The sequence below is a fragment of the Aphelocoma coerulescens genome, chromosome 7 (assembly GCF_041296385.1).
Source record: "Aphelocoma coerulescens isolate FSJ_1873_10779 chromosome 7, UR_Acoe_1.0, whole genome shotgun sequence".
NCBI lineage: Eukaryota > Metazoa > Chordata > Aves > Passeriformes > Corvidae > Aphelocoma > Aphelocoma coerulescens.
Window position 1 is genome coordinate 5360427 of NC_091021.1, and position 22714 is coordinate 5383140.

Genomic DNA, 22714 nt, shown 5'->3' on the forward strand with positions numbered 1-22714 from the left:
TGTATTTTGGCTTTTTTGTCACAGTGCTTTGCTAGCTCATAGAAGCAGTTTATTTCACACCAGGAAAAGGTCCAGTTACAACTTTTATGCTGGAAACACTGTATATTAACAAGCAATTTATTAATCACAGGATTAATTCCCTAGTGGAAGCTGAATTCCCGAAACATGTTTTCCCGAGAGCCATTTAAGCTGAAAGAATACATAAATCCCTGCCCCATGTTTATCAGGTTCCTCATCCTGCAGGGGTTTATGTGTATGTCTTTCTGCACTGTGACTGTAAAGTCTAATAGAATATTTCAATTTTCAGGCTTGGGCTCTTGGTAAGTGAATGCTGGGTACTCCTTTGGCATCCTGTTATCCCTTGACAACTGTCAAGATGCAGGTGGGATTCGGGTGGTTGTTTCCTTTCCTTTCTGTTTTTTCTCTCTTTCTAGATGACTCCTTGAGCATGCCCAGTGTGGTAAGTGAACAAGAAACATACCTTATGGGTGCCATTGGGAGGAGGCGGTTCTCCAGCCATCTCTCCAGCATGTCTGCACCTCAGGCTGAGGTGGGCATGTTACCCAGCCAAAGGTAACAACATGGGCTTTTCACCTTTCCCATCATATTAACAAGAGCATAAATGGCACAGGTACATCAGAGATATGGGATAGTGGAATTGATGCCAACATAGTGATGCTAAATTTATTCATCCTGGAATAGTGTTGGACCAAGGGTGCAGGGTTGGCAATAATGATTTTCCAGGATGATCTGTGTTGCATAAGGTCCATAAGAACAAGCTGTCATCCACAGCAACGTTCCTCTCAAGCAGTTTCAGAAACACTCAGTGTTATTATTTTTCTCTGCTACTACTGAATAGCAAAAGGAAACATGGTTTTGGGGTATTCATTAAACCGGGGGACCATACCCAGTCTGTGTAGGGGAGTGGGGAGGAATCTTGAGAAGCTGGGAGAGGGGAGCAGAGGCAGTTTGATTTACTTTGTTTTCTTCCATGTGTTCTTTGTCCTTCCTAGAAGAGTAACTAGCTCATCGCAAAAATTAAACGCTATGTTCAAAGATGGGATGTAATACTGTTTTAAACCTGAAATACTTGTTGATACAAATAATATTGAATGCCTTATTCCTGGTTGACATGGAGTAGTGAGAAAGAGCTTGTTGGGAAATGTACATCTTTAGAAGATGTGGAGAGAAGTTTTGCATTTAAATGTGGGGTTTTTTCTAAGTAAGCAATGTTTATTGTTTTATTTGTCCGTGACAGTTATCCAAGGATATCTGACAATGGACAGATTAATTTATGTTATTTCCTTTGAACCTTTAAAGAATATATTCTACATTATGTCTTGACCACCCCTGGAAAACAAAACAATATTGTTCCCTCCCCATTCTTTCTTGGAATTAAAGAAATAACATTGTTAGATGAAGGAAAATTAACAGCTGTGGTATCTACCAGCAGAGATAGGAGAAGTGAGTTACAAGAGAGAAGTTACACAGATTTTATCTGTGAGTTTTCACAAAAGGACTTACAGGAACTCATTTGACTTTCAAACTCAGTTGATTCGGTCCCTTTTTTTCTTGAAAAATTAACATGCGAAACTCCCTTTTCCTCAATCTTTCACTACCATCTTTAGTGCATAAACTTCGTAAGAGTTACAGCTGACTGAGAGCAATGTTTGCTTTGTGCAATCCCAAATTGTGGTGATGCTGAGAAAAAAAGACTTTAAGTACCACAGAGCTTCACTCTCTACTTTTTAATTACATGGTATAGAACGAAAATCACTTTTAATCTGGGTAGGAGAAGGACCAGCTCAGCAAGCATAATCATAGTCCTTGACATCATGCCCTTTGAGTTATGGATGGTCTCTGGGCTTTCAGACTGCCTCAAAAATGCAAACTAATTAATGCTAAGTAATATTATTACTGCTTTCCTGCTGGTAACCCAGCAGACTACTTTCTTTCTTTCTTTCATGTTTTTCCTATGGCCTGAACAGGCTACTTCTGCCTGATGGCTGCATTGCAGAAAAGCATTGGAACTGTGTGCTCCTTGGCCAAGACCCTTGCCAGCTGTTTATTTACAGTTTCATTGCACTATGAGACCTTGTTTTCCCCATGTTTGTCCTTAGAGTTGCACCAGAAGGAGAGTTGTCTGTAACTCATGGGAGATAGATCAGCCCTCCCTCAAGGAAGAAGTGGCTCATGGGAAGGAAAAAAGCTTTCTATGATGCTGAAAGTAAATAGAACTGAAATAAATCAAAATGCTGCAGGAAAATAGCTTTGAAAACAGTTCCCTGCCTTATTTCCTTTAGAAACACATCCTGTTCAACTTCTCAGCTCCCCAAATCTCAGCAGAGATGTAGAAGGCTTCATGCAGTGTAAACTCCCTCTAAAGACTGCTCCTGTTATCAGATGTTCTTTCAGCTCCTCTGAGTCATATATGTGCTGTTGAGCATGTGAGACCGATTAATGTTACCGTCCTTTTTTTACTTTTTTATTCCGTTGATATTTTCTTCCCTTGAAAACAGAGACAAGCGCATGCTTTTGGCATTTTCTTTCCCTAAATTCTTAATCTCCCTGCCCCTCCTGCAGTGAACCTAATGTCCTCGATGACTCCCCGAGCCTGGCCACTGAGGGCAGCCTCTCTAGGTACAGTGTTAACACTACCTGTCTGTCAGTGTGTGTGCTGGGAAACAAGCTGTTTCCAACCTTTTGTCTCTTCCCCTCACCTTTTGTCACTCTCTCCATCTCTGTCTCTTGTGGCTCATCAATATTCAGGCCTGCAAGTCAAAGGTGTAGTAACCCACCTTCAGTTTTCAGCTTTGATTGCCAATAACTTTGAGAAGGCTAAGGAGAAGGGGAAAGAAAAAGCTGTAGTGAATGAAGCAGCAGGCTGGCCTTTTCCCCTGTTTAACAATTGCTTGAAAGGCATGAGAAAGATGATCCATGAGGCATTAGCTGCATCCTGTTAGAAGCATTAGTCTGGAGGCTTATGTAAAATGGAGACATCTGTTTTTTCATTCATCTCACAATGCTGTCACCGCAAAAGACTTAATATCAAGCTGAGTTCTTTACCATTCACTGATAAAACTAATTATGGTCAGTCCTGTGGAATATAGTGTTTTGTGGGTGCTTTACAATAATTCTCATTATTTTTGCAAAGCATTTTCAATTCTCAAATGACAACTTAGAAATCTTGCAGGTGGATGCCATAAATACATCTCTAAAATGGCTCTGTTAGTGCTGCAGTTCAGGTCTAGTTGTTCCCCAGTACCCATAGACAGGGGAACAAACAAATGGGTCAGGAGGGAACTTACAAGGGAAGGCTGCACCTTTAACACCCAGATCAGTCATGTTAATCATTCTCCCTGCCCTGCTGCTGCGCTTCCACCTCTCAACCTATCCTCTTGAGGCTGGAGAGTTGTTAGTCCCAAGAGCATCTGTTTCCTCCCAGGAGAACACAGCCCTATACATTGGCAACACGGAGGGCAACTCGCTGTTTCATCCCTGCACCAGTGGAAGCAGTGGATATGTTGAGAGGCGTTTGTGTGAATGGTTTCTGTTTCATTAGCTTGGGTTTCAATGTTGGTAGTGGCTTTTTGGGATGGGGACAGGCTGCTGTGTTCGTTTGTTCACTCTCTTCAGTTGACAAAAGGAGAGTTTATCGTCGGTGCTACCACTGAGCTCATTCCATGCAACATGGTGTCCTTCGTGTGTGTGAACCCTTCTCTGGCAGACCAGTCTCTGATCAGTTAGGAAAAGACACCAGCTTCTTGGCAGAGGCAGGAGTATTGTTACCTGGTTTTGTGACAATGTAAGATTGCATGGTCATCTGGGCTAAAGAGCTGAAGAGAAATCATTCAATCAAAGAACTTCCATGTTGTCCCTTTAGCAGCACTAAAAACTCACTAAGTTGAGGAAGAGGACAAAGGGGAAGGGCCTGAGATAATGTCCTGATACTCAGTTACATCAGTGTGGATTCTGAAATGTTTTGATCTTGTTAAGTAGGTGTGCTAGTTTGAAAACAAACCAGTGAGAGGCACCAAGTCAGAATAACAATTTAATGGAAATTAAAGAAAAGGAAAAGAAAGTAAAAGAAAACACTGACAGAGTCAAGATACAACCTGAGTCCCTGTTAGGCAGGGTAGTGGTAGCAGTCTGGTGGAATGGTGGCTGCAATCCTCTGAAGTGGTGATCCTGTAGTAGAAGGGGTCTGCTCTTCCTCAGAAAATCCAGCGGTGGCTGTGTAGCTCCTGTCCTCTGGAAATCCAGTGGAGTCCCTTTGATGCTCAGAGTCCCAGTTATATCCATGATGGGATGCTTGGTTCCTCCCTCTGGGTGGAGCATCTCACAATGGGGTAATGAGTCATGAGGCCAGGTGTTGATTAGGCTCGTTAACAGAAGATGGTCCGGAGGGAGTTATCTCTGAGTCATGCAGCAGGACAATGATGGGCCATTAACAGAAAGATAGTCTGGGGGGAGGAGGCAAGGAGACACTACCCCACCTGATTTCAACAGCTCATGAGGATGGTAATAGAATACACCTCAACCCAGGACATTATCCACCCCTTATTCTATTACCATCTACATCATCCCAAATCAATACCTTCTTAAACTCTAAATACACATACATATATATATATATATATACAATGAAACCCTACACACCGTTCTCACCTAAGATTAGGTCTCCCTGTGGTACACAACGGGTTTCCCCATCTTTTTGCATTACCCACCAAGTGCAACCAGGTCCTTGAGCAAAGACAATCCCACGGATGGGTTTGCCTTTGCCTGAGGTAGGATTAATCCAAACAGTCTTTCCTAAAATACCTCTCAGGTGTACCACAGGGACTCTATCTCCATCCACTGTGTGCAAGGGTTCGGACTCGGCAGGACCAGCTCGATTGATGGACCCTCGGGTATTGACCATCCAGGTAGCCTTCGCTAAGTTCGCTTCCCAATTTTTGAAGGTTCCCCCACCAAGTGCCTTTAGGGTGGTTTTAAGTAGTCCATTGCAGCGTTCAACTTTTCCGGCAGCTGGTGCATGATAAGGAATATGATATATCCATTCGATACCGTGTTCTCTGGCCCAGGTGTTGATGAGGCTGTTCTTAAAATGAGTCCCGTTGTCTGACTCGATCCTGTCGGGGGTGCCATGTCTCCACAGGACTTGCTTTTCCAGGCCCAAGATGGTGTTCCGGGCTGTAGCATGAGGCACAGGGTAGGTCTCCAGCCATCCAGTGGTTGCTTCAACCATGGTCAACACGTAGCGCTTGCCTTGGCGAGTTTGGGGAATGGTGATGTAATCAACTTGCCAGGCTTCCCCATACCTGTACTTTGACCATCGTCCGCCGTACCACAGAGGCTTCACCCGCTTGGCCTGTTTGATTGCAGCACAGGTCTCACAGCTGTGGATGACCTGTGAGATGCTGTCCATGGTAAGGTCCACCCCTCGGTCACGGGCCCATTGGTATGTTGCATCTCTCCCCTGGTGACCAGAGGCATCATGGGCCCAACGAGCTAGGAATAGTTCTCCCTTGTGCTGCCAGTCCAGATCCACCTGTGATACTTTCACCTTGGCAGCTCGGTCCACCTGCTCGTTGTTGCGATGTTCTTCATTAGCCCGACTCTTGGGTACGTGCACATCCACGTGTCGAACCTTCACGGTCAGCTTCTCTACTCGGGCGGCGATGTCCTGCCAAATCTCAGCGGCCCAGATGGGTTTCCCTCTGCGCTGCCAGTTGGCTTTTCTCCAGCGAACCAGCCATCCCCACAGAGCATTAGCTACCATCCACGAGTCGGTGTAGAGATAGAGCCTCGGCCACTTCTCTCGTTCAGCAATATCCAAAGCCAGCTGGACGGCTTTAAGCTCTGCAACCTGACTCGATCCACCTTGTCCCTCGGTAGCTTGTGCAACTTGCCGTGTGGGGCTCCATACTGCAGCTTTCCACTTCCTGTTAGTGCCTACAATTCGGCAGGAACCATCAGTGAAGAGGGCATAACGTCTTTCAGTCTCCGGTAGCTCATTATATGGTGGGGCTTCCTCAGCACGAGTCACTTGCTCTTCCTCTTCTTCAGAAGATAATCCAAAAGTCTCACCTTCAGGCCAGTTTGTTATAATTTCCAGAATCCCAGGGCGATTCGGGTTTCCAATACGGGCACGCTGTGTGATGAGAGCAATCCATTTGCTCCATGTGGTGTCGGTGGCATGATGCGTGGCAGGAACCTTTCCCTTGAACATCCACCCCAGCACTGGTAGTCGGGGTGCCAGGAGGAGTTGTGCCTCTGTGCCGATTACCTCTGAGGCAGCTTGGACTCCTTCATAGGCGGCCAAGATTTCCTTCTCTGTGGGAGTGTAGTTAGCTTCAGATCCTCTGTAGCTTCGGCTCCAGAATCCCAGTGGTCGGCCCCGAGTCTCACCAGGCACCTTCTGCCAGAGGCTCCAGGACAGACCATGGCTCCCGGCTGCAGAGTAGAGCACGTTCTTCACCTCTGGTCCTGTCCTGACTGGGCCAAGGGCTACCGCATGAGCGATTTCCTGTTTGATCTGGGCGAAGGCTTGCTGCTGTTCAGGGCCCCAGTGGAAATCGTTCTTCTTGCGGGTAACCAGGTAGAGAGGGCTCACAATCTGGCTGTACTCAGGAATGTGCATTCTCCAAAAACCTATGGCGCCTAGGAAAGCTTGTGTTTCCTTCTTGCTGGTCGGTGGAGACATCGCAGTGATCTTGTTGACAACCTCGGTGGGAATCTGACGTCGTCCATCTTGCCACTTTACTCCCAGGAACTGGATCTCTTGGGCAGGTCCCTTGACTTTGCTCCTTTTGATGGCAAAGCCAGCTTCCAGGAGAATCTGGATGATTTTCTCTCCTTTCTCAAATACTTCCTTTGCTGTGTTTCCCCACACGATGATGTCGTCGATGTATTGCAGATGTTCTGGGGCCTCACCCTTTTCCAGTGCAGTCTGGATCAGTCCATGGCAAATGGTGGGACTGTGCTTCCACCCCTGGGGCAGTCGGTTCCAGGTGTATTGCACACCCCTCCAAGTGAAAGCAAACTGGGGCCTGCATTCTGCTGCCAAAGGAATGGAGAAGAAGGCATTGGCAATGTCAATAGTGGAGTACCACTTCGCTGCTTTGGACTCCAGCTCGTACTGAAGTTCCAACATGTCCGGCACAGCAGCGCTCAATGGTGGTGTGACTTCATTCAGGCCACGGTAATCCACTGTCAGTCTCCATTCCCCGTTGGACTTACGCACTGGCCATATAGGGCTGTTGAAGGGTGAATGGGCCTTGCTGACCACCCCTTGGCTCTCCAGTTTACGAATCATCTCATGGACGGGAACCACAGAGTCTCTGTCTGTGCGGTATTGCCGACGGTGTACTGTTGCTGTGGCGATTGGTACCTGTTGTTCTTCAACTCTTAGCAGTCCCACGGCAGACGGGTCATCTGAGAGGCCAGGCAATGTACTCAGTTGTCTGATATCTTCTGTCTCCACAGCAGCTATCCCAAAAGCCCAACGATGTCCTTTTGGGTCCTTGAAATATCCATTTCTGAGATAGTCTATGCCGAGAATGCACGGGGCCTCCGGGCCAGTCACGATGGGGTGTTTCTGCCACTCATTCCCAGTTAAACTCACTTCAGCTTCCAGTACAGTCAGCTGCTGGGATCCTCCTGTCACCCCACAAATGGAAATGGGTTCTGCTCCCACATACCTTGATGGCATCAGAGTACATTGAGCGCCTGTGTCAACCAAAGCCGTGTATTTTTGTGGGTCAGCTGTGCCAGGCCATCGGACCCACACAGTCCAAAAGACCCGATTATCCCTTTCCTCTACCTGGCTAGAGGCAGGGCCCCTCTATTCCTGGTTCTGGTGCATGTTGCTCCCTTCCGGTGAGTATGTTCCTGAGGTCCCTTCAAGAGGATCAGTCATACTATCATTCTGGTATCGTCTGGAGTTCTGTGTGCGAGAGACCGGAGCAATGTTGACTCTAGATGCGCTTCTTGTGGTATTTGTCCCTCTCTTTAGTTCACGTACCCTGGCTGCTAAGGAGGAGGTGGGTTTTCCATGCCACTTACTCATGTCTTCTCCATGTTCCTGAAGGAAAAACCAGAGATTACCTCGTGGGGTGTATCCTCTCTCCCTGGTTGGGGGACGCCGGCTCCTAATGGCAGAGACTCTTGTTGGTTCTGGCGAGATCTGGTAAATCTCTTCCTTAAGTTCCTTTTTCAATTTCTGATGGCCTTCTTCAATCAAACTCCGGACTTGCTCAGCCAAAAGACTTGTTTCCACGGATGAGACATGGGTGCGAAACGGGGCTGTGACGGTGTCCTCGTAAATCCTCAGTTTGTTCACCAGGACGCCCACCCTGTCCTCGCCTTCCCTCCATTGCAGCGTTGCCAGGTAACGGGAGTATATCTCTGGTCCAAGGCGTGCGAACCTCAACCACATCTGTGACGTGCACTGGACACCATCTGGGCTCTTAGGAAATCTTTCGTCTTCTGAGAAAATGATCTCCAGCACAGCCAATTCCCTCAGGCACCGGATACCTTGTTCCATTGTGCTCCATTTTCCTTGGTGCACCTGGAGGTCTTCTTTACAAAGGTACCTGTCCCTGACACTTGTAAGCAGTCGCCGCCAGAGGCTGAGAGTTTCTTGGGTTCTCCCGATCCCCTGGTCAATGACCACATCCCGGGACAGAGATCCCAGCTGCCTCGCCTCACTTCCGTCCAGAATGGTGTCATTGGCTGCAGCGTCCCAAATGCGGAGCAGCCAGGTCAGGATGGACTCGTTCGTCTGGCGCGTGAATTCCCTCCGCAGGTCACGCAGCTCACCCAGGGATAGTGACCGAGTGATGATCTCCGGCTCTGCCTCTTCTGCTGGGTGCGAAGGTCCTGCTGCATCCTCGTCAGTCACTATGCGGACTGACTTGCTTTTTGATTTCTTCTTCTGAACGGGGGCAACTGCAATCGGTTTAGGCTGTTCTGGTTCAGTGACAGTTTGTGTGGAGATGCTTACAGCTCCTTTGGTTTTTTCCTTCTCTGTGTCAGTCTGGATGGACATGGACGCTGTGGTCTTGGGTCTGGGTTCTTTCTCCTCTGTGTCAGTCTGCGTGGACATGGACGCTGTGGTCTTGGGTCTGGGTTCTTTCTCCTCTGTGTCAGTCTGCGTGGACATGGACGCTGTGGTCTTGGGTCTGGGTTCTTTCTCCTCTGTGTCAGTCTGCGTGGACATGGACGCTGTGGTCTTGGGTCTGGGTTCTTTCTCCTCTGTGACAGTCTGCGTGGACATGGACGCTGTGGTCTTGGGTCTGGGTTCTTTCTCCTCTGTGACAGTCTGAGTAGAGATGGATGCTGTCACTTTGCTTTTGGTTCCTTTCTTCTTTGCGACAATCGGTGTAGACATTGTGCTTGTTGCTTGGCTCCTTTTTTTCCTCTCATCCTGAGGATGCTGTGCCATAGCTCTGATCCTAAGCATAGTGTACACAGTGCAGGTCATGGAGAAAAAAGAGAAAAGAACTGCCAAAAAGATTATGCCATCCTTAACATCCACAGGGAACTCAATATTTTCAAAAACTGCTGTGTCCGGTCTGAAAGGCTGGAAAAAAACATTCTTTAATCCTCCCCCCAGGGGCTGAGTATGATTGTTGAGGCCCCAGATGTAGCAGCCTAAAGTAGGACAGGCAGACAAAGTTGAGTATATATTCCGAATTATGTTCATTGTCTCGGAGGTTATCATGCAGTAGGCATAATACACTAATAAAGCAAATTTTATACCATACCCTGGTCTACACAGGAGCATTACAATCGGCAGATAGGTCCCCATGTGCGGAAAAATATAGAGAGCTAGGTACAAGACCCATGTAAGCATGTTGAGCACCATAGTGAGTAGATGGCTTCTACAATACAAAATTGTAATTCTGACTTTTCTCAGCAGCCTAGCCTCACGTTGGGCGCCAAATTATGTGCTAGTTTGAAAACAAACCAGTGAGAGGCACCAAGTCAGAATAACAATTTAATGGAAATTAAAGAAAAGGAAAAGAAAGTAAAAGAAAACACTGACAGAGTCAAGATACAACCTGAGTCCCTGTTAGGCAGGGTAGTGGTAGCAGTCTGGTGGAATGGTGGCTGCAATCCTCTGAAGTGGTGATCCTGTAGTAGAAGGGGTCTGCTCTTCCTCAGAAAATCCAGCGGTGGCTGTGTAGCTCCTGTCCTCTGGAAATCCAGTGGAGTCCCTTTGATGCTCAGAGTCCCAGTTATATCCATGATGGGATGCTTGGTTCCTCCCTCTGGGTGGAGCATCTCACAATGGGGTAATGAGTCATGAGGCCAGGTGTTGATTAGGCTCGTTAACAGAAGATGGTCCGGAGGGAGTTATCTCTGAGTCATGCAGCAGGACAATGATGGGCCATTAACAGAAAGATAGTCTGGGGGGAGGAGGCAAGGAGACACTGCCCCACCTGATTTCAACAGCTCATGAGGATGGTAATAGAATACACCTCAACCCAGGACAGTAGGGGCTAGCCGCTCCTAATTACGGTGGTGAGGCTGAGCACTATGAGACACCTAAGTCAATTAACGTGTTCAAACACAATAATTTATTTTGAACCCTGAAATGCAATCAGCTGCACAATGGGTTCCTACTAATTCCTGTCACAAAAATTTTCTCCAGGGACCAGGACACTATCGTCCACCCTGCTCTAGGGTACAGAGGAAATGGGTGAGCAGATGTACTTGGGAGTCAGTTCTGCTGAGGTTTATTATCCTTTTCAAGGAGTGGGCACATGTCTTAAGGACAGGCATCAGGGCTGCAAAACCTTAAGAAGCCTTAAGAAGGAATGAAGACACTGCAAATGTGTCTAAAAAAATTAGGTTAGATGTCTGTGAGGAGAAAAAGATGTTTCAACTGCATTGTTAAATGTGAAAATTGGATTCCTGCTCTAAAGGACAGCAGTAGTAAAGCAGATGTTGTAGAAGCTTATTGTGCTGTGGGGATTATAGGGCAGAGTTAATTTGCTTTTAGATTCAGGAACATTAGTTTTGAATAAAGCAGGCTTCAGTTTTTCTTATGTAACTTTGATTTTGGCGGCCGCACAATGATAACTTTTAAGGATCACCTTCTGAATTCAAAAGCTGGTATTTAATCATAATCGAGATAACGAACTAAACAGTATTTACTAGGGACTAGACCCTTTTGGAAGGTAGGAGTCTTAAATAAACAAATGGTGACAAATACAAAAAAGAATAACATCTGTTTCCCTTTGTTCTATAGCAATTAGACCCAGCCTTGTAAAAAAGCAGGGAAGGCAGGAAGGGGAGAGCACTGAAATGCTCAGACAGCTTGGACTACAGGGCTGAAGAGCATTGTGATCTGTTGGGATTATAATCCGAGAGGACAGGATATTTTCCCAAATCAGAAAGGAAGAAGGTGAAACCACTGTAATGGAAATCTGTTGCACAAACACATTTCCCTGTAGTGTTTGTGCCTATCCTAGCTTAATGGTTCCTAATAGGAAAAATCGGATTGAATCCATATTGCCAGGGCAATTGCAGCAGCAGGTTTAATGTTAACTGGGCTGGGATGTGTCTGGAAATACAATATATTTAACCCATTTTCTGATGCCTTCGTCCACCAACCATCTCATTCATATGTCTAGGGACACAAATTGTATATGCTCTACCATGATGCTGTGGCAAGCATGTACATCTTTTTAATAGACATTTAAACTCGTTGCTTCCTTTGTCTCTGTTTTGTTTTCTTCTTTCTTCTTTATCTTTTTTGGGGGCTTTTTTGGCTGTGTGGTTTGGTTTTAATTCCTGAATATTTCTTATTTTACTTGCCAACCTGACAAAGTTTGTTTTGGCCCCCACTGTGTGACTGCACTGTCATTCCTTGTTGCACTGGTAACATGCATCCATAAACTTGGGTTGGTTTGATCTTTGGCTCACCTCTGCCCTACATAATGGGAGTAACATGATTGTGCAAATAAATCCCTGACAGAGATACTCAGGGAGCGACAGAGAGCGTTGGGCAGGAAAAAAATCTTGTTTCTTATTCCCAAATAAATCTAGATTATGTCCTTTAGAAAAACTACTCTTATAGATCACATTTCACATTGCCATGGGGAGGAAATGTACTGTCAGCTGAAATGGCATCTGATTCAGTGTTCCTTGGCTGGGTCCCACAGGCTGTCAGAAAAACAGTATATTCCTGGTCAGGTCTGGTAAACAAGGAGAGACAGAAAAGGAGGGAGGGCAGGCTGCACATACTCGTTTTCACAGAAGCAAGACTGGTAGTTCTGTTCTTTGATGTGAAAAAAAACCCTCACAAACCCTCATGAAGAGAAAGCTTGTATCTGGAAAATTCAGTCACTTGTCTAAAATTTGTGGTCTTTATGATTCTCTCTCTCTTGCTTTCCTTCTTCAAAATGTGGGGATACAGAGCAAAAAGACAGCCACAGCAGGACTGTGTTGTGCACAGGCAGCTCTGCAAAACTCAGCTGGTCTCAGGTCCACCATTTCCCTGCAATAGGTATCTGCAATTTCATCTTGTAAGATCATCCCAGATTATACCAGTTTGTGTAATGATTCAGTACTGGAAGTAAACGTCCACCAGCTCACTTAACTCATTTCACTTATGTTATTAAGCCAGGCTGAAAATCCCAGACTCCAACAGGAAGACACGAAGTCCAGCCTTTTTTTGCTCACCTATTGTTTGTCTTCAGTGCATGGGAATAGTTTTTACCTTGTGTATAGCCTCTGTGCCCTCACGCAGTCCATATATACCCTCTGTCTAATGACTTTTTCAAGTGTTTTCATATCACATGTGAAATGAGTTTGTTTCAGCACTGTAAACAGTTTTGTACTGAATATAATTGCAGTCTTTCTGCTACAGACATTAATGTCTCCTTACTCACAGAACTACCTTTCCTTCCTCAGAAATCCTAGCAGTATTCTCAAAGCTACACTAGTATAATTTTTTTCCCAAGAACTTCTCCAGCTAATTCCTACTTCATTCACACATTGGTAGCCACTGTAAAAACTTCTGGAAATTCAGAAGAATAACTTGTTATGTAATCCTAGAAGAAGATTAAGGAAATTCTCCAAGCTGTAACTTCAGGTAGTCTGGATCACAAATATAAAGACTAATTTAAGTGCAGTCTCTTTGCTTTAATAAGGAATGAAGTGATGCTTTTGGACTTACCAGTCATATGTGCTGCAGTCAATGTCTGGGTCAAGAACATAGTCTTACTAACTTGGAGCTAACTCTGAGGGCTCTGCTTATCCCTAGGCAGGTGTTTGTGTGGTGTTTAGGATGCATGGTATGTAAAGCATGTCAATATCCTATGGAAAAGCCGTATGTTCCAGGGACTGTTGATTTCTTTTGGAAGACCTGTCTGAGGAAGAAAGGGACTCAAATATGTCTTGTTTGTTCTGGCTTTGAGCTTGCTGAAGCTTTTTCTCTTTTTCCAAGGCAGTGCAGCTGTGGTGAAATTGCTGAGGGCATGCCCAGGATTATTAGGCTGTAGTCTGTCAATCAAAAGATAAACAGCTTCAGGGTCCCAAGATGTCTCTCTTCTTGAAGTTGCCCAATGTCTCCCCTGCAGAAGTGACAGAAACATGGATATGGTTCAGTGCAAAGTCTGGCTTTAGCTTAAATGAACAGGAGGAAGGAATAAGCCTTTCAGATCAGGTAACCAAACTTGGCCTCTGTCTTGGTTTGAAAGACAGGTGTCTGCCAAGGGAGGCGGGAACCTCCTTTGGAATGGAGAATATGACCCCCTTCCCTCCAAATTATAATAATTTTGAAATTAAGGGGCTTCCAGGAAAAGATATGGGAAAAGGAATAACAGTTCTTTACTAGTATGTATGTATGTATAACAAGGCAGACAAACAACCACAACGGCAGCGACAACAAACAAACCCACAGACCCAGTGCCAGCCTCTCTCCGCTGTCAGGCAGTTCTGGTGCAGTTCTGGTCACTGCCAGCGGGGGCGCTGGTGGCTCCCGGCCGGGCGAGCGGGGTGCAATGGTTCCCCCGCACCTACAGGGGGCGCTGTGGCGCAGGCTCGGCTGCATCTCCTGTCACGTGGTGATGGCGGATGGGCTGGATGGCAAACATGGGCTGCAGCAGGAACCTTGGAGCAGCCGCTGGAATAGCAGGGCAGGCTCACCCGGAGTAGCAAGCAAGAGGTAGCAGACACTGCAGGTGTAGCAGGGGCCGTGAGGTGTCCCAGCAGGCAGGGGGGGTGTGTTAGAGTGCAGCGAAAAAAGCCCGAGGCAGTGGCAGAAAGCAGCAGAGCTGGGCAGTGGCAGCTGGGCTCCTCCACAGCAGCTGCCACAGGCAGCCGGGAAGACGTGCCCTCCGGGAAGGGGGAGGGGGTCAGGGTCCCAGTCTTCCCCTGAGGCACCTGAGCAGATGGCAAGGGTCCTTTCCAGTGAGACAGGGTTCCAGTAAGGTCCCAGTTAAATGGCTGCTCTCACGAGCAAAGGCTCACCTGGGGTAGGAAAAACAGGACAGGGCTGGGCTCTGGCAGCAGCAGTGAATCCCTGCCGCCTCCCCCCACCCCCACAAGCAGCAGCTCGGCCGTCCTCCTCCGAAGCCGAAAGAGCAAGAAAGCAAGGAGCTGTGCCTAGCCCCTTTTCCCCCAGCCCAATTCTCCTGGTATCTCTGCCCCTCCAAGAGAAACCCCCAGTTAAGAGAGTGGCCAGCCGCACCTTTCTAGTGGAAACTTTTGTCTCTCCTAAGTATCGGTCCTTATGGTATCCTAGCGACAGATGGGACAAAATTCCATGAGAGAAAGAAACAAAAGGAAAAATACTAAACTCCAAGAGCCTCAAAGCAGAGCAGGAAGCTCTCCATGTTCTGTTCCGCCAAACCTTCTAAGGACAATCGGTAACTTCTGCCAAAGTGAAGAATGAGCTGCTCAGGAGACAGAGCTTTTTAAGCCTCTCCACAGATATCCTCCATGTCTTGTCTGACCATGTTCCTAGGTTTTTCTTCTTCTTCCACCCCTGTGTGGTCAGGTGATTAACCTTCATTCTGTTGGTGGTACTGACAAACTCCAGGGAACTCCAAGAGAAGTATCTAGAAAAAGAATGTTGTTTTCCTTTAGATTAATGCAAACCAAAGACAAAATGGATTGCAATACTGAATCTTCAACTGTGTGTAGACGAGATATAGCTGGAAGTTGCTTAAATAGGACATGTTGCTCAGTGGATTCCAGTCTGGCCTAGAAAAGCAGCTGCCTGAGTAAAAAAGAAGTCTGCCTTAAATGTTAGTGACTATTGTAGTCATAAATCTCTCAGACACAGTTTGTTCAGATAAAGTGCTTTATGACTGCTAAATGTCCAGTGTTCAGAGTAATACAGTGCTTTGATAAAAATGAGGGGAGGATGGTATTTCTATATTAAGTAGATTGAATGGTCAGTTGAATGGTAGTATGAGGTAGTACATAGCCGAGTATGTTTTATTGCTAAAGTTTCTTCTACTGCAGGTTTTCAGATATTTTGTGCCAATATATTAAAAACCAAAAAGCTGTGTTTATCTATCTATCTAGCTATCTATTTCTAATTTTCATTTACTTGTCTCTTTTGTTTGTTAGCCACAAAAAGACGCAAGGCTGCAAGTGTTGAGTGTGGGGCTTTGTTCACATAACTCATGCATCCATTATGTGAATGGATCCTTTGTCACTTTGTGTTTGCTTTTTGTTTGTTGACTTAAATTGAAATTAAAACCAGATGACAAAATTGTGATGAGGCCATGGAGTCTTATTTGGGAATAAAAACAATAGCTTTTATGACACTGTCCTTGGAAAAGCAAACAAGAAGGCTTTTGAGCTAGGAAGCTGATGTTCCTGCCTTCACTGATGTGGCAAAGGATGCAGAGAAGTGAGTGCTGCCCAGTGGGATGCATCAATCAATGACTGAAAACTGAAATCTGCAGTTATTTATATTTGGATGCTACCTGTGTGTGGCCAAGTCCTGAATGCCATGACTCCACCTCCCACCCTTTCCTAAGCCCCGGAAGCCACAACCCAACAGACATGTCTCCTCCCGTCCTTCAAAGATAGTGCTGCTCTTTGAAGTGACTCTGCCATTAGTGGTTGGTCAATCTTTTATTTATTTAATTAGTCCCAATTGCCAGGAAACGCACTAGTTATGCAGTGTGCTTCTGTGCTTGGCCTAATGCTGTCAACATCTAACAGGGTTGGAAGTGTACAGAGTGAGCCAGGACAACAGAACCTCCTTCTGCAGCAGCCCCTGGGGCGGAAGAGAGGCCTACGGCAGGTGAGGACACAGGCAGTAAACAAAACTTCTCTCTTGCTGTGTGATTTGGTTTGGCTTTTCTCGTATGTAGCTGTTTGCACAAGGTATGTGGATGTGATGTGTCCCTTCTACCTAATTTTTGCTATACTAGTGCAGTCCCTTGACTTAGCAGGAACCATAGCACAAATCATAGCTGTGAAGCCAGACAAATCCCTAAGAGAGGAGATACCCTTTGTTTTAAATTCCTCGATCTTGTCCTCTGCAGGCTTTTTTCTTATTATTAAATGATGGTTACGCAACCTGCACTGCATTACATTCAGTGTTGAAACTGAAACTGCACAAAGCCCAGAGGTTCATATGAAAAAGAGATGTCTGATCCATGGAAACCTTAAAACACGCATCTGCTAAAAGTAGAGTGAATGGACATCTAGAGGTACAGACAGTGATGATCTGTTCTCTTTTCAGAGAAGAAGCTGTGCAATATGTGAACATACATTAGCCTAACTCTCTCTTCCAATGTTTAGCTTCGACGACCACTGCTGTCACGTCAGAAAACTCAAACCGAACCTCGGAGCCGGCACGGAGCTCGACTTTCAACCACACGACGGAGCATCCAGCCAAAGCCAAAACCTTGTGGTAGGGCAATGCTGCATTTCCAAAACCAGCGCTCCACACTGGAAAGTAGAAAAGGCTGTGGTTTTAGCTTAAAGGAATAGCAGGTTGTTACTAGCTTATATTAAAGTGAAATTCCAGGAGCTCTATACTTCTTCCTAGTACGTGGATATCCTATCAGAAATCCACTCCCTCAAAACACTTTGATGGTTTCTCCAGAGGCGTTCAAGGTCAAACAGGATATGGACAATGAATTACCTTGTTTCCAGGAGTTGTGGAGAGCTTAGGGGATGGGTTTCCTCTAGTCAGGATGCCTTATCCAAAACCTCCAGATGTGCAAGTTTGGAGTATGCTATTGAGTAGTAGAAAGAAGGAAATGTCCCATCATAAGCTTAGCAGTGCAGAGCTTTAAGGATTGTATATGGAAATGAATGTAGGACTGCTTCAGTCTGTGCTGTATGTTTCCAGGAGTCAGCACTGCCAAGCTGAGCAGGTGGCTGTATTCTGTACCATCTGGAGTGAGCTTTGGAGGAAACACCTGGAAGAGCAAAGGTTACTTGTGAACTTCCTGGGTTTCTAACTGCTCAGCAGGACTGTGCTGGGGCAACAGCACTGCTGGAGATGTTTGAAACATAAAAGGTAGCCAAAAATAATTAAGAGCAGGAACAGGAATATCAGTTTTACTGTTAGGATTTTAGTCTCTCTCTACTCTGTGCTCTTCTGTTACTCCTGGCTAGTGGACTTAGTCTGCAGGAATGAGGGGCTATCTGCTGCACTTTCTTTTCTCAGATGTTCTGCAAAACCTTGGGCAGTTCTATCTTTTTGCATGCCAGTTTTTTATTTGAGGGCAGAAGTGCCTAACTCACATGGGATTGAACTCAGTGTATCCTTCTGGAATGGATAGATGTTATGGGTGGTATTTTTCTCACCAAACCATGACAAGGATAGGTGTGCTGGCTAGACTTCAGGTGATCCCAGAGTCTTGCTGTGGCTGTAGTGGAAGCCCAAGGTAAAAGGCTTTTAGATTAGATGCCAATTAGACAGCTTATATAAAAATTGGATGAATCCTGTCTTAGTTGTAAAAACTCCAGGGATTCTCTCTCTTCTTTTCTTGTGTTTTTTCCCCAAATTTTAACCCTCAGTTTTCTGGGCTTTGTACCCTCAGTGGAGCAGAAGCGGTCGGTGACATTCACGGAAGTCCAGCCTGAGGCACCCCCAACCTGTGCTGTGGACCCGCCGGTACAGCAGCCGGGCTGCAGCCACAGCAGCCCCCAGGCCACCAGCCAGCAGGAGCCCCTCAGCAAACCTGTGCTGACTTCCTCACCTGCCACCGTTGTAGCTGATCTCCACAGCCAGGTAACGTGACTGGTGGGTTTGTAGCCTGTGTTCCTCCACTGCTCCATCCCAGGCACGGGGAAGCACCAGATTCATTACAGCACTGTAATGAAAGCTGGCAGGAGAGTGAAGACAGCAAACTCTCCTGTGTGTCTGTTCTTTACCCTGTTTGCTGTCCAGCCCCCTGCTTCTGTAAAGCCATTCCATTCCAGATCTGTGCAGCAATTCTTAATTTGAAAATATATTTTCTGCATCTTCCCTTTCCATCTTCCCATTTTATACAGTGTCCTTCTGGACCGAATCACCAAGGCAAGCTGTCCTTAACAGGTTTTCACAGCTTGCTCCTGAGAGATGCCTCCTTAAGGAAGGAATCCATCAAAGCCTCAGGACTGTTTTAGCAAAAGCATCACATTGTGAAAGAAACTGCTTGTCCAACATTTTTCTGTGTTGGACCCCACCGAAGATGGTGCAGGGAGAATCCCAGTCATCCCTTTAACACATCAGTGACATTGAGATCACTTTTATATGCCCAGATATCCATTGTCTTTTGAGGTTATGTCCTTTGCCAAATGAACAAATGAATGATCTCTGTCTTCAGAATCATAGAATGAATCACAGAATGGTTTGGACTCATTCCACCCCCTGCCATGTGCAGGGACACCTTCCACTAAACCAGGTTGCTCCAAGCCCCATGCAGCCTGGCCTTGAACACTTCCAGGGATGGGGCATCCACAGCTTCTCTGGGAAACCTTTTCTAGTGCCTCACTATCCTCACAGTAAAGAATTTTTTCTGTATCTAATCTAAACCTACACCCAGTTTGAAGACATACGCTAAAAAAGATGAAATAAGAAAGTGTTAATGACAAATCAGATAACCTTTCTGATCATTGTTGTAAATTTGATTCACCAGCAAAAATATGTAATTGTTAAGGTATAATTTTAAGGTATTTATAATCTGCAAGTGCCTAGTTCTTTATGGTAAAATGTGTATCTGAATGAGAAAATACTTTATAGACCTTCCTTTCCTTTTTTTGCCCCTCTCCCTCCTGCTTTCTCTGAGCCTGACCACCAGCTCTCCTCAACTGCAGAGCGAGGCCCTCTCTGCTGAGAAGGAGAAGGAAAAAGAGGAGGGCTTGGAGTCCTGGCCAACAACAGCACAGGGCACTCCACCCACCCAGCTCTCTGACAATGAGGACTACGCTGGCCTCGAGACCACCAGCTTGCTGCAGCATGGGGACACTGTCCTGCACATCAGTGAGGACAACGGGATGGAAAATCCTTTGCTGGCCACTCACTTCAGCTTCACACATGTGGAGCTCGGGGAGACGGATGTCGATCTAGATGAATCTCATGTTTAACTCTTGGGGAAGTACAGTAGTGGGAAGAGGAAGGAAACGTGTACCTTTCCTTAGAGTTCCCTTCTAAATAGTAACTAATTAAAACACTTTATGATCCAAACGCAGGAAATTGCTATCAGCCAGTTGCTCTATATAGAGTGGCAAATTTCTGCTTGTGAGATCTATTTCAGTTCAGGGCAGGACCACAGGAACCGAGAATTTATAGAGAATTCTCAAGAGAGGGGTGTGTAGGCAAACGTGGTCCATAGAGCCCTTATCTGACAGCCATGTACTGTGATCAGCAGCCTCACTGGGTAATGGGCTGTTGGACTCTGCGAGACAGAGAACTCTCTTCTGAGACTGTGCCCAAGTTAATTCTGTAGTGTTTTGGAGAGGACAGCTATGTAGCTGAATCCAAGGCTCTTAAACCTTGAAAAAACAGTGAAAACACTGACAGAAAGTACCAAGCTAAAGCTTGATTTTCTCAAGCCTGGGACCATTGTTTCTAACTTGCAGAGCAATGATAAGCACCATAAAGCAATTAGACTTTTTTTTTTGGCACTGCAGACTTCAGTTGAGTTTACTTTTGTATGTTAGCTCCATTCCACTCTGTAAAATACTGCTCTTGTGCTACAGAAATATTTGCTCTGTAAAACTAAATACAGTATATACCGTAAGCAGGAATGCATGTGCTATGCACAGACACAGATGGGCAGGGGCTGAGTGGTCTGCAGGTGGTACAAATAGCCCAAACTGACCTGCTTTAATGTACTGAGCTATTCATCTCCGCAGCTTAAAAAAAACCTTGAGAAACCGCATCCGGAATGGGTGGACGCAAGCAGCTGCTCCACTGATGTCATTGGATGTACTTAGAAGGATTTAAAGTAAATATTTATATATGGTATTTTCATGTTCCTATATATATAAATACATATGTACATTGTAAGCAAAAGATGGATATTGCAGGGCAGAAACTTGATGAAATCTATTTTTGGTGTGCTGAGATTGTATTTTAAAAGCTTCCATTTTATGTATATAATGTTCATGGCTGCAAGTATTAGTTAAATATATGTAACACTTACAGAAGGTGAAGGCCCCTGGAGAGGGATCAGCTGAAGTCACAGCTGAGTTACAGGTTTTGTTGCAGCATCTTGGAATTACACTGAAATGGGAATTTAGCCATTAGTTGCTGATGGGCAAACTGCAAAACAGCTGTGAAACAAACCATAAAATCATCAGCAATGCCCAAAGATACCCTTGGGAATCATACACTGCCTTTTTTGGCTCATGTTAGACTAACTGGAGTTCATAATTGTGTCATTATTGTGCAGAGGAAGGTGTTTTAGATCATCCTGAAAGTATCTAAAACGCACTAATTACTACTATGGCTCCTGAGGGATTGCAGTTTGGACACACACATCATAAACCAGCCTTACTAAGGAGGGAAATTATATCCTTCTAGCCATCTCCAAAGAAAGGACTCCTCACCGGCTCTGAAATAGCTGTTGAAGTACTGCCCTACGCACAGCTGCCTTGCTGCTCTAGTGCAGCACACAGGTTTTCCTAGGGCTTTGACAATTAACCACACACCTGACAGCAGGTTTCAGCCTGCGAAGCCCACGGAGCCTTAGGCTGCACTGCCTGGCATTTGCCAAATGCTCCCATTTGACAGGAGCTGTGCACACCAGTCTGGGCAGGGAACTCGCTCACGTTAAACCTCTGAAGAGAGCAAAGGCCATCTTTCTCCCAGGTGCTGAGCATGCTCTGCTACCACTCTGCTGGTGAGAGATGGAGAATCTCAGCATATCTTGGGAAAAAGCAGGCCTGAAAAGGCAACTATTTTTATAGTACACCACCTATAGCCCCCACATATATGGGGCTGTATAATGTACAGGTGGTGCTCTAATGCAGCTCCAAAGGGTACCTGGTCTTGTAAGATGGGTGTTTAGATGGAAGTGACAGTGTCCCCATGGATGTCCTGGATGACAAACTGTTTCCTCTGCTGACCAAAACATGCTGTACTGCTTATTATCTCCTTAGTGCACTGGAGTATGTGCCAGCTACCTGTAGGATGCTGCTTTAGATTAGCTCCTAACTCAAATGTCACTCCAAGAATTGCTAAATTCCAGATGTTAAGTTTTATTATTAACACTGATGCACAGATGAGAAAAAAAACCACAGCTTTATTTTCACATCCCAAGGTAGGCTTGGTCACTGGCAGTCTGAGGGGGAGGAAAGCCTCAGACATGAGCTGAGTAAACGGCTGGGACACAACACATACAGAATTCATGGTGCAGTTTATAGTGACCTTTTCTGCTGAAAATGAGGAAGCATTTTCCTTAACGAAAAGTAGAGGCCTTCCCACAGTACTCTACTCTAGACATGACAAAATAACTGTGATTTACTTTATTTAATTCAGTGTATATAATAACTTTCAAGTTTCCACTGTCACAGCTGAATCCACAGTAGAAAGCCATAGCAAGGACTAAAATGCTTCTTTTTAATGTCTACCCTACTAGAAATCAATGCATCTTATAAATGATGTAATCTGTAATTTAGTTTTATCCAGGTGGCTGGGCAGCTGGCTTTGTTTCTGTGGGATGATTGCTGAGAAATGGCACAGACAAGTCAGCCCATCAGCCTAACTTCCCGTGTGTTTGTTCTACTGTAGTACCAGTTGCATTTAATGCCGTCCTGATGAGTGGCATACAAAGTACTTTAGCTGGTCTGTGCTTTCCTCCAGTATCTCTGTACCAGAACTGGTGTATTTCTGCTGTGAAGACAAACAATGCTGCTTTACATAGTGTTAGACGCCTTAAGTGCATGTCGTGTTCAGCAATGTCCGGCTGTGCCCGTCTTGTCCATGTGTCAGTCAGTCCCGTTGCCTCAGCATTTTATGCAGAAGTTGAGGATTAAATACAAAGGAACAATGGAAACGGACAGAGTTCTTCTGTGTTTGAATTTCTTGTGTAACACGGTCGGTCTCTTGGGCTCCGAAGGACTTCGATGCGTGGTTTTGTTCCGGGATACCGACAGCGATTGTTAGAAGTTTTCCCATCTGCTCCCAGGCCTGGCGTGGGGGGTGCCGCGGGAACGGGCTGTGGCAGTGGCTCTACCCGGCGTGAGGCTGGAACTGTGCTTTGGGGGAGACAAAATACACTCTCTTGGAAAC

The 22714-nt window shown here is 45.7% G+C and overlaps 1 protein-coding gene across 3 annotated transcripts in view; it reads left to right on the top strand.

Annotated features, from left to right (window-relative positions):
* LOC138113511 (protein unc-80 homolog) overlaps positions 1-22464 on the top strand; it is a 142297-nt gene extending 119833 nt beyond the window's left edge. For 2 of the 3 annotated variants that reach the window (XM_069021868.1, XM_069021867.1), the window contains 6 exons: positions 435-573; positions 2584-2640; positions 16198-16279; positions 16783-16894; positions 18036-18231; positions 19278-22464. In XM_069021868.1, the coding sequence (XP_068877969.1) occupies positions 435-573; positions 2584-2640; positions 16198-16279; positions 16783-16894; positions 18036-18231; positions 19278-19563 (872 nt within the window). In that variant the 3' untranslated portion in view covers positions 19564-22464. The remainder of the gene's footprint in view (positions 1-434; positions 574-2583; positions 2641-16197; positions 16280-16782; positions 16895-18035; positions 18232-19277) is intronic. The other variant, XM_069021869.1, reaches the window with a different exon arrangement.
* Positions 22465-22714: the final 250 nt, after the last annotated feature.